The following is an 11,711-nucleotide window of genomic DNA, read 5'->3' as shown; positions in this document are numbered from 1 at the left end:
GCTGACTTTCAATATCACCCGATATTAATTGATTGTTGAATATTGTTGTTACATATAGACTATTAATAGCACTTATCACAATTTGCCATTTTTACCTCGATGTTATGTTTTTTTCTTTTGAAGTCTGCTTCGATGAATAAATAAACAATAATCATAATGCAGGTCCTTCTCAAACACACACGGTGGTTCGGTCACTAATTTATATAATATAACGACTATGGCAGAGGATTTATAACCAAAAATAAACTTACTAAATATGCAATCAAGTAAGCACTTAAAACACCTAAAATATCCACTTCCATTTTTTTAAAGGTAATTATTAATACATTTTAACAAGATGAATGTCTGCCATTTGTAATAAGAAAATACCTACTATTCGGTAAGCACTAAATTTAAATAAATTTCATAATAATGCTAAATACATAAAAATATTTTTTTTATCTAAAGGAAACGAACATTTATTTTGATTGATTAAGAAATAGTCAAATATATTTATTGATTGATAAACTTAATTGATATGTTAATTAATTTGGCATATATTCTTCTGCGGTATTGCGGGTGTGTTTAAATTGAGTGATAAGAAATCTCGTTTTGATAATAAATGTTATTATAAAAAATGTTTGTTAAAAAGGCTTAAAAATATAGGAATAAACCTGAATATGTTTCAAAAACCCAAAACATCTGTATATACATAAATATGCAACATAAAAGTACAGATTTTAATTGTTTGTAACATAAAACAAATTTGTATCACCTTTGCCTTTTTTTTACGATTGCGCTAAATAAATATTTTTGAAGTTAATTTGAAGCCCTTTGCTATATATTTACTAACAAAAATATCAAACGAAAACCGTTATCGGAGTGATATTGGTTTCGGTTCACGGTGACCTGCAAAGAAATGTTCAACGAACACCTCTCCAGATTGGACTGGCGAATGGCATCAAAGTTTGTCAGAACGACGGTTTTAATGATCTGTTAAGTTGTGTGACCAACCCATGGACCGCAAATATTTTGTTTGACATATAATACACTGTCATATTATTATAGTTTGCACGTGCCACCCACGTTGAAAAGTTTCTGATAGGTATCGTTAAAATAAGTTTGGCTAAAAAAACAAATGCCGTCCTCGAAGTAGATGATAATATGATGTGATACTCTTGCACAACGGTATATTTTTTGTAATTAATCTGTTCGGGTAATAAGGTGATGAAAGATGATTTATTGTGTAGCTAAGCTGACGCCTCATACAAGCAAATAATTATATGACAATAATAAAACGTATACAACAGACATTTCAAAATGTGTAGAATATAATCTAAATGATTAAAAACACTATACATTTGTGCAAACGTGTCAATATCTCAAAATAATTAAATCCAATTGATTAAATGTAAGAATGAAAAAATATGACTATTACACGGCTGTCTCTACTTGTACCTATCATAGTCAATTGGCTCTGGGCAACAGTCTGGGACCGAAAAGTTTTATGCCGATCGCCCCTATGGGTGCAGTTAATAAAATGGAGATCACGGCAATGGTCACCAGTCGAGTTCCACATTCGGCGTCTTCTGGCGTTCCCAATTCTCTCGCTATATTTAATGCAAACGGAGCTAGAATAGCCTGCAAAAAAAAAAAAATGAGAACGAAAAATGAATGAATTATTAAAAAAACATTGGATTTCTAAAAACAACATTGTTCGCAGATAGTATAGATACCTAGTACTTTTGGTTGACACGTGACCACTTACCTGTATGGTAGCCTTGGGAAGCCAAGAAATATTGACGAATATTATTTCCTTACGACTGAATCCCGAGCCCAATACCGAACACGTAGTAACAATCATACGAACCTAAAACAAATATTATGATTTTTTCAATAGTTTATTTTTTATTAAATGAAGCATAGATTTTTAATATTATTGATTTGAGTTATATTTTAATACTAAAACAGTCTTAAAAATCTTAAACAACTTGATAAATACGAGTACAAAAAAGTTAGTTATGACATCGAAATGTTTTCAAATTGGTTTAAATTCAGTTTCCTGAATATTCTAATATTAGGGTGTATGAAAGGTACTATTTTATTTTTGCCTACCACACTACCATGAATAACATTTAAAATGTTGATGTTTATTTTTAAAAGCACGTAGTTTGCTCAGCAACACAATTAAGTGTTGTACACTGTACTTTATACTGAACGTCTGTACCTACTAAGACCATAATGTAATTATGTTCACCATCTATATTGGTATGTACGGGATATTTTTCATATTACATATTGTTGTATCTACAATACTTATCAGTTATCGATACTATAATATAACAATAACTGAATGATGAAATTATATGAATATGACTATATAGTATATAATATATTAGGTATATTATACATATATATGTGCATGAAAAACCGGTCTTCTATGTGAGACATCCAACCACGTTCTACGTCCAATATTTCAATTAGATTCCCAATTTCATTTTTAAATTCCAACAAATATATTTTTGAACGGCTTTTTGAAAACACGATTTTTCAACAACATGAACTTTCGAACACAATGTCCCTTCAAATTGGCGACCGGTACCCTAATATTATTATATTTAATTTACGAAATGCTCTGCCAGTGAATAAAGATAATATGAGTGTTTTATTATAATTTTTATTTCTTGAATTTTCAAATGGAAGTTATAATCAAACACTGACGATATCGTAATCTATATCTAGATACTTATAACTTATAAGTAGAAAAATATATATATTAATCGTAATATCATTTGACTCCACAATACCATCATATAATTTGAGTATGAGTAATAATAAGCAAATTAATTAATTATATATGCGTACTGCGATTCCTAACGTGAGCACAAGTAATCCGACTAAGACCATGTCGAAGCTCTTGAGCAGCTCGAATTTGATGTCGGTGCCTAAAAACGCGAAGACGGACGGTTGGAGACCGGTCCATGCGTATTCGAAAACCTTTTCGACCGGTTTTCCTCGGCACTGGTCCTCGTCATCGCTATTTTCGTCCACCGAAATCGCAGAGTTATTGTGGTTTTGCATTTTCAATCTCCATCTCCATCCGGTACCAGCCACGAATGCCGATATGATGCACGCCAATGGACCGGCCACAGGATAACCGCACCACCGGCTGCCGGTCATCGCTAGAAATCCGCCAGCGCCTAGCAGGAACGACCTTTTAGCTGTTATCGATCGGTCCAACCGCTGTTTTGGAATACACAAACAGGACATCATGTGATTATGCAGTTATAGATATTACATTATAAACATCGTATCGATATAAATTTATTAGGCCATCATGCTTTATGACCACACCTTCGATTCATGGGTATATCTAAAAGAAATCAAATATTTCACCATATATTATTCAAAAAATAATATTCATACAGTAATAATCGAAAACAATTTGTAAATTGAGAACTGGATAATGACTAATGGTATTTGGTCCATCGTTCTTTTATGATATCATAAAACTGTGCTAATTCAGTTTGAATGACTAGAATATGTCTATAAAACCTACCCATACTACAGGTAAACTTAAAGTATTCAAATTCAATTTAGAACATTTTGTTGCTAACTACAACTGTAGTTTAAGTATAAATCTTAAAATCTATAAAAAAAATATATTAGTATTAAGTTAGGTTTAGGTGTATACTAAAATAATACAAGTTAATACAAGTAAATATATAAAATTAATTTTGAATGAGTTTGTATTTATTAATAAAAATGGAAATAGCAATAATTATTATGTAAAATGTTTTAAAATTAAAAGGCTTTTCATGTTTGTAAATATATAAATTATTTACTTGTGATTTGTCGGTGTTTTCGATTTTTTGATTTTTGTATATCTTAGCCCATGGCGATGGAGGCACAAAAATCAAAAAGAAACCCCACACGACTCCCAACACGGTTCCCACTGATACGTCAATGAGTCCTTGAATTATTTTACTCGTCAGACTACCTGATATAATAGTAATAAATTCACTATAGTAGTATACAGCAAAATATTGAAATTAATGGTTTGAATAAAAATGTAATAAAACTAATTATAAGCGACTTGTTGATACAACCATGTATTTTTAACACATAGTTTTACTTGCTTAACTTCCAGATTTAATTGTACCTCTGTTTATTGAAAATGTATTACTATGAAAATCAGTTGAAATGTATGTTAAATGTTTTTTTACATTTTATAGTTTTAAATTAAACGGATAGGCTTGTATATTTACAATTTAAATATGAAACTATACAAATCAAAATTAATTTTTAACTGCAAAAATAAATTACTATAATAATATACAGTATGTAGTATGTGCTCGTGATAAGCTGATAAGTTGAATAATATCGGTCATCGTTGGATGACGTTAACTTTACTCATTGTGTTAATTTTATTTTAATGTCACTCATTGTTTACTTACCAGTCTGAAATAGGACTCCTAATATTATCCGAAATGCGCAGATTGACACAATATTATCTAAGCTCGAAGCGGCAATCAACAAAGTGTTAACACCTTTTACTTCACCATAGCCCAAACGTTTCAGTTGGAATAGGCCCGGCACTAATATGGCCGGACTAACGGCAGACAGTGTGAACCTTTAAAAACACAAATTGCAATTAATAAAAGGTAATTTTCGACCAACATAATAATATGTTATTTACTATTATATCAGTATTATTGAATAGTACCTAATGCAAAATAAAATAATATAATTACATTAGGATGTCTAAATAGATGTGAAAAACTACAAATAGTAATAAGGAATTTTTAAAACATAATTTACACTGAAGTGCATAATATAATATATATTATATAAAAATAATATGAATGTATCGGCACTAACAATAATGTAGAAAATAATTCTGGCAGTTTGTTCTAGGAAGTTTATGGCTTCTCGGATACATCGATAATACTTCCAACCCAAAATCTGATTAATTTAAATGAAATATGCAGCTTGAAAAAAAGTATATGAAAACTTACTGTTCAGTCATAATTAAAAAACTTAAAAAGAAAATTTTGAATAAAAATACATGATAAGAAAAATTACTCTGCGAGCGTACTAAATTCCTAGTTTCCAAACGTTTATTTTAATACAATGCAACACACTATAATTTTAAATACAATTTAAATATATTAATACAAATAATCATAACTATATACAATAACTTCGACCATGCATTGGTCGCTAACGGACTGACACAACCGGGTATAAGGTGTTCTAAACTTATGTTTAGAAACATAAGAATACATATTTTTCAGGTGCGTGAAAAAATAATGAACTATAGATAGGTTTAACGGGAATTCATCTTTGAAACCGTTTTTTAGAGATTACCATAGAAACGTAATCATATTTTTTACAGGGGCCAGGTGCAACTTTGGTAGTGTAATGTGAAATTATTATATTATACATTAATGATGGCCACTAGGGACAACCTATACAGGTTCGGTAAACAAAAATGTATGTGAACTTGACAGAATATGTGATTTTTTGTTCAAAATAAGTTTTCCAATAAAGTAGAAATAAGTTTAAGTCCTTCGTTCTAAATGAAATACTCTGAACAACTAGAAGACGTGTTACTTATATGACGTACATCACGTTTGAAGCGCATAACTTCACGTTGCAGTCTACGATGATACATATGCGCAGAAATTAAGAAACCGAAAATGCGATCCTACATAATATTATATTGAAGGACAACACTATGATTACGATTAATAGTGATATATGTGCCAGTACTCACCCGAGAATCAGACTCCACTGCCACGAGAATCCGGGCAAAATTAGATGTGCGGCTACCCCCACAGTGGCGGCTTCGGCTAAGCACGGCAACAACGTGAGTCGGGCCACGACGCCTCTGAGTCGACGCAACTGATTGGCATCCAGCTCCAGTCCACCGTTGATCAATGTCACGGCCAGTGAGACTTCTCTGGAAACGAAATGATTAAAAACCGGCACACTAGGCGTTTATGGGCAAATAGGAGTGGATCAGTGTACACCTGACCGTACTCTGTATCTGTGTCGATTATATTTACCGAAAAAAATCAAAATGTTTAATTTAATGATTAGTAGATCCCATTAATTTGAACGAACTATGATAAAAAAAAGTATGAATCCGTTAATATGTGTGAATAAATAATCAAATGTGAATTCAAAATAGAAATTGAATGATTGTTTTATTGTATTACTGCAATTTAACAAGTTGGGCCTAATATATAAGTGTATTTTTGAATTGAAAAGGCAGTGGTATTCAGTTATCAAATAAAATAAAACGAAATTTTTCTGAAAAACAATTTTTAATATTTCCTTATATTGTTCATCTTACCACCACAAACCCCTTCTATAGCGGCTAGACGGATGCACCATAACCTTTTTACCGTTATCTGAGAGGCACTATATTTATCTCATCTTAATTTTAAGAGGACGTCGTATCAACTTGTGTTGACTCCGTATTACTATCTCAATTTCATATCATAATATTCATAGTTAATTTTACATTCAGTAGAATCCATTCCACCCTGGTATTTCTAATTTTAGAGTGAATTTACTTACAATGAAATGCTAAGATATTATATTCAAGGATCAGTGTAGAGTTTTTAATATTTTAAATTTGAAGTAAGTTATGAGCTTTTTAAAAAGTTTTTTTTTTGTAAATTTGAAAATGCTCATCATTATTTTCTTCAAAATTCAAGTATTATAAATTTGTTTAATTCTTACGTAACAATTTGATAGTAAGTAAATTCACTATAATATTAAAATAACAGAGTAAAATCTTCTAAGATATAAGTTAGAAAGACCAAGACAACACAATAATGCGGATTCGATGTCCTTTTAAGGGAACATCACACGCCCACACCACTCGTAATTTATCCAAGAAAATAGTTTTGCATGCGATCAACTTACGGAAATAGTTTTCTCGGTAGCTCAACCAAATTTTGATAATGAGAAAAACTTTATCTATGCGGCTTGGCATTTTTATAATGTAAAGACTGTCCAAAATATAATTTACTCACATAAGGACGCGAGAATTCATTATTTTTGTTTTTTGTTAATATAAACTAGTGAGGTATTGAAACAATAACAACGGTATGACATTGATAAAACTATCTTTTTTTTAATGAAATGTGGATATTTGGGAGATATGATGTCAATATTCAACATGTAGGTATATCCCGTGGGCCGCCTGAAACCGTTTTTCTATATTAGCTCGTTATTACTCAAGAACTATAGCTGGTGCTGATATGGGAGATGAAACCACTTTTAAAATATTTAGAATTAGTCTTGAAAAATATTTATAATTCAAAATTTTATATTTTCACAAAACGTCATTAAAAATGCTTAAAATATAATACCGACTATGAACAAAAATAATAATTGTACTAGTAAAATATTTATATAATTTTTTGTAATTTAAAATATGTAGATATTAAATTATTATTATTTATTTATTTATTTGGTAGATACAGACACCTAGACTATTTTTAAGGTTTTTGTATTTCAAACTCCAAATTGCAAATTAAAATTAGAACCTACTTCATAAGTACCTACCTACTACTATTATTAGTAGGTACCTACTTAAATCTACTCTAACAAGACGTAACAGCATAATAAATATGTGAAGATAGTATTTCTAAAAGTAATTTATTCGTTTTGTATCTATTTTGTTTCATAACCCGTGTTTATTTTCGAAATTATAAGTCCAACAACTCAATTCTGTCAGAAACATTGAAATGCTTTTTAAAAGTATTTTTAACAATAATTCGGTCACCTGATGAAGGATACCAGATGTGAACACCATCCGCTGACGGTGTACAAACCGGCGTTCTGGAGTGCGATGCCGGCCAACAGCATGCCGAACCGCGGGGGCAGTCCCACGATCTCGTAGATGAGCTTGCCGGCCACCGTACCGGTAACGTACAGCATGAATATGGACGACAGACTGCCGCCGGGTACGGTCATCAGCTCTGCCGACTGCACGTTCACGTACAGCAGTGACCACGCTATGGCCACCCCGACGACCGCAGCCGCGACGTTGGCCGCGGTGGCCGGCAGCCGGGCGTCGCACCACGCCATGGCGGCCACATCGCCGCTGTGGTCCGGCCGCCGCTGCAGTCCGTCGCCGTCGCCGAGCTGTTGCAGCTGCAGTGGTTGCTCGTCCGGCGGGTCCGCCAACTCAGAGCTGCCTCGCATCTTTACTGCACCTGTCCGGTACGACGTCTACCCGATGAGTTGGTCACTCCGCTTTGTGTGTAATTTGAAGTTTCTGTATCTGTGTTGTTATACTTGAAAATTATCCACTAAAAAAAAAATAATTAAAAAATCTTGATTGATATTTGAATAGATGAAATATTGAACTTTTTTTCATCAATTCTATTTTTATCTAGCTATAGGTTTATTGAATTGTGTAAATTGTCCTGATCTGAAATTTACGTGATGTTAATGCCAACTCACTCGTAAATAGTTCTGAATATAATCAATGGTATAGTGTCCATATAATTTGAATTATGTTTTATGAAACTAATCCCGAACAAAAATCAAAATATGTTAAATAAAATGTATATTAAAACTAAATCTCTGTATGTTGCAGTTACTAGTTCATAAATCTAAGCGTTGTTCTACTGAAAATAAAGAAAAAAACACAAATCGCTAATCTAATTCGAATCAAAAATATGCGGGATTATTAAAACATACAAAATTCCTTTCACTTTATTAACGTTTAAAATACTATGATTAAAACACATCATGTGTATAATTACAATTTAACTACATAGTTCAAACTTCAATTTATATAGGTTAAAACAATAAACTATGCTAAATGCTATCAGTAACAATTAAGCTTTTTTTTAAAAAAGTTGAAAGCCTGTAATAGAGACCATATTATTCCCATTGAAATATTATTTAAATTATAATAATTGAAAGTTCGTGATAAAACGTACACCTTCTTGGCTAAGTGTATCGAAGAGTATTGATCGGCAGCGTTACATTTTAAATTATATATTATTCAACGTTATATATTTCCTTAATTTTAATAAAATAATAAAATATTATATTAACTAATTTAAAATAGTAGGTACTTTAATGATATAAATTAAAACATGTTATATTAGCTAGGAATGTTAGCGAATAATGTACATGGTCTGCAAGATATACCTATAAATGCATGATTTATTACTATTATGTATAATGCATAATTTATTTATTTTATTGATATTATATTGTAAATTGTAATCGAATGTTTGAGAAAAAAAGGTGTATATATTTTCTGGAGTACTTCAGATAGTCAAAAATGTCATACTAACTACTCCCTATTTTGTATATGTATTGGTTAGGTTATTATATTTATATAAATAAAAAAAAGAAAAGTTAAATTCCTTATAAAATGCTGCTTGCTACTTTTTCATCTTCACTATACCAAAAAAACACATCAATTTTGCTTGCAGTGGAAAAATATATAGTACTTATGGCATACTACTTATTATAATATTATATACGACTTTGTTGTCTTTATGGATTACTCGATCAATAATTACAAATATTGAATCATAAATAGAGACCACTTTAAAATCCACATACATCCCAGTACTATAGTATCCTCACTACAATACTTAGTAGTTTTTTTTAACTAAAAAGTAAAATATATTTTTTATGTACCTTTAATAATTAATCTAACAAAATAAAAATATGTTGGTAATTTGAAAAAAAAAATAACGAAATTAAAAAAATAAAAACATTATTTACTCCACATAAATGACAATAGAACTAGATATAAAAGGGTATTATGTAATCTGCACAATCTTGTACTTATAAAAGTTGTAATTTGAGCCAACTTAAATAAATTATTGTAGTAAATAATAAAATAAGAACCTTATGTAAGAATCAGAAATATTATATTGTTCATTGTCAAATGTATTGTTCTAATTAATAATAGTTCATATTATTTATTCACGTTTTATGTGTTGTACCTAACTGATAGGAGTTCTATAAATTTATCAGATAAATGTCAATATCTAAAATTGTAAGGCTGACGCAGATTACCAAAATTAGTATGTGTAATTTCCAAGGACTAAAAGTGGTGCGAAAAATATAATCTCCAAATAAAAGTGTAATTGTCCGTCCGTATTCACGTTATAATATTGCAATTACAGATATAATAAATACTAATAAAAGAAAAGCAAAAAAATTACGTACACTAACAAGATGATCAATCAACTAAATATCGAAGAGTGTGATACGAACGGCCGTTATGTAGTTAAATATCAATTATTATAAAATATTGGATAATATTGTGATTAACGAGACAATTGTATTTGAAGAACGTTGAATTTTAATCCATGCATTACAAAAAATGATAATATCATTTATAAATGAAAAAAAAAAATTAAAAAATGATGAAAACTGAAAAGCATAATAAAATAACTGTACTTACGCCGCCGCCGCTGCCGTGACGTATACAACTATATGATGGATATCACGACGTCGTCGTACTTGGCTGTGCCGACACGAAAAACCGGTCTGTCTGTCGCTCAGGGCACCTAACCAAACCAAAAAACGGGTCCAATGATCGGGGGGAGGATCCAAGGCGCCTCGTGCACGTGGTGTTTCCGGATAGCATAATATTATTTTTATTTTTATAATAATACGATGCGCGCCGGTAACATATTTTCGTTCCCAAACAGTTAAATGTAATGACTATTATTATTATTATTATTATTATTATTATCACTGTCGTAGAAGTACGTTTACATAGGGTATGCCGAAAATAATACTCGTCGTGTGTTCATTTATAGACTTCTTTTTATACTATTTTGTGCCAACCGTCTTATAACCTCCGAAAGTCCTCACATGTGCCGGAAATAAATACTAAGAAGATGGTATTTATTTTTTGTTATAATAATATTACGTTATAATAGGTGCAGAAGGTACGCAGAACAATAATTCGAGTAAAAACGATATTGTGATTATTTCAGCGTAAGTTCTCGCTGTTTGTTTTTTCTCTATCTGGCTCATGCGCAACATAGAAAATACAAATTAAGTAATGTCTTTAAAATGATTTATAATTACCTTAGGTACTTATCACTTAATACAACGTTTATAAAAATAATATTTTTATGATATGACAAATTAATTATGTCTCGATATTGTAACAAAAAAATTAAATGTACTACATAGTTTTTATTTTAAAAGTTGAGTATAAATTCAAATAATAATTCAAATATAAAACCTTTAGGCACGTCAAACATTCAAAAATATTATTCTCTATAGTTTTTGAATAGGTGATTTTGCTCTATAAGATAACTCAAAAAATCACAAAAAAAAACGATTTTAATGCGAATGCATTTCGTCTATCTTATTCATATGAAGAACAAAACTTGTATCCATTTACCATCCAAGATAGAGCTTATATTATAACATAAGTTTTCCAGATACATTTTTATGATTATTTCAATTATTTATAGTTAAAAGTTACATTTAGCAGGTATATTTTAAAAATAAAATACTGCCACGAAAATAACATCCAATTGTAACAATAAATATTTATAAGCATATATATATGTTTTATTTTATAATGAGATTTATTTTTTTATATACGAAAAACGTATTTTGTGAATATACAAAATAATACAGTATAATGCAGTAATGTTATTACATCGATAATATTGTTAAAACATGAATCATTTACCAGTTTTACTTTGCTC

The 11,711-nt window shown here is 30.4% G+C and overlaps 1 protein-coding gene across 2 annotated transcripts; it reads right to left on the bottom strand.

Moving 5' to 3' along the window:
• Positions 1-1,199: 1,199 nt before the first annotated feature.
• Positions 1,200-10,551, bottom strand: LOC111037037 (sodium/hydrogen exchanger 9B2-like). 2 transcript variants are annotated; one of them, XM_022319396.1, is made up of 8 exons: positions 10,442-10,551; positions 7,784-8,312; positions 5,759-5,944; positions 4,437-4,612; positions 3,825-3,979; positions 2,845-3,222; positions 1,748-1,849; positions 1,200-1,620 (listed from the first exon to the last, which is right to left on the bottom strand). In XM_022319396.1, exons 2-8 carry the CDS (start codon positions 8,203-8,205, stop codon positions 1,447-1,449), a joined length of 1,593 nt encoding a protein of 530 aa, XP_022175088.1. In that variant the 5' UTR covers positions 8,206-8,312; positions 10,442-10,551; the 3' UTR covers positions 1,200-1,446. The 2 variants fall into 2 exon arrangements, with proteins under 2 accessions (XP_022175088.1, XP_022175093.1); XM_022319401.1 differs by lacking the exon at positions 10,442-10,551 and adding an exon at positions 10,204-10,363.
• Positions 10,552-11,711: the final 1,160 nt, after the last annotated feature.

Source organism: Myzus persicae, unplaced genomic scaffold (assembly GCF_001856785.1).
Source record: "Myzus persicae strain clone G006 unplaced genomic scaffold, MPER_G0061.0, whole genome shotgun sequence".
In the NCBI taxonomy this organism is placed as follows: Eukaryota; Metazoa; Arthropoda; class Insecta; order Hemiptera; family Aphididae; genus Myzus; species Myzus persicae.
The sequence above is the reverse complement of the archived record's forward strand: the minus strand, read 5'-3'. Positions and strand labels throughout refer to the sequence as shown.

Excerpts from the sequence above, each read along its gene's own strand:
- LOC111037037 (XM_022319396.1), bottom strand. The coding sequence starts at position 8,205 with ATGCGAGGCAGCTCTGAGTTGGCGGACCCGCCGGACGAGCAACCACTG. Across the intron at positions 3,980-4,436 it reads AGGAGTCCTATTTCAGACTG|GTAGTCTGACGAGTAAAATA; the intron begins GTAAGTAAACAA and ends CTATTATATCAG. Across the intron at positions 1,850-2,844 it reads TGCTCACGTTAGGAATCGCA|GTTCGTATGATTGTTACTAC; the intron begins GTACGCATATAT and ends TATTTGTTTTAG.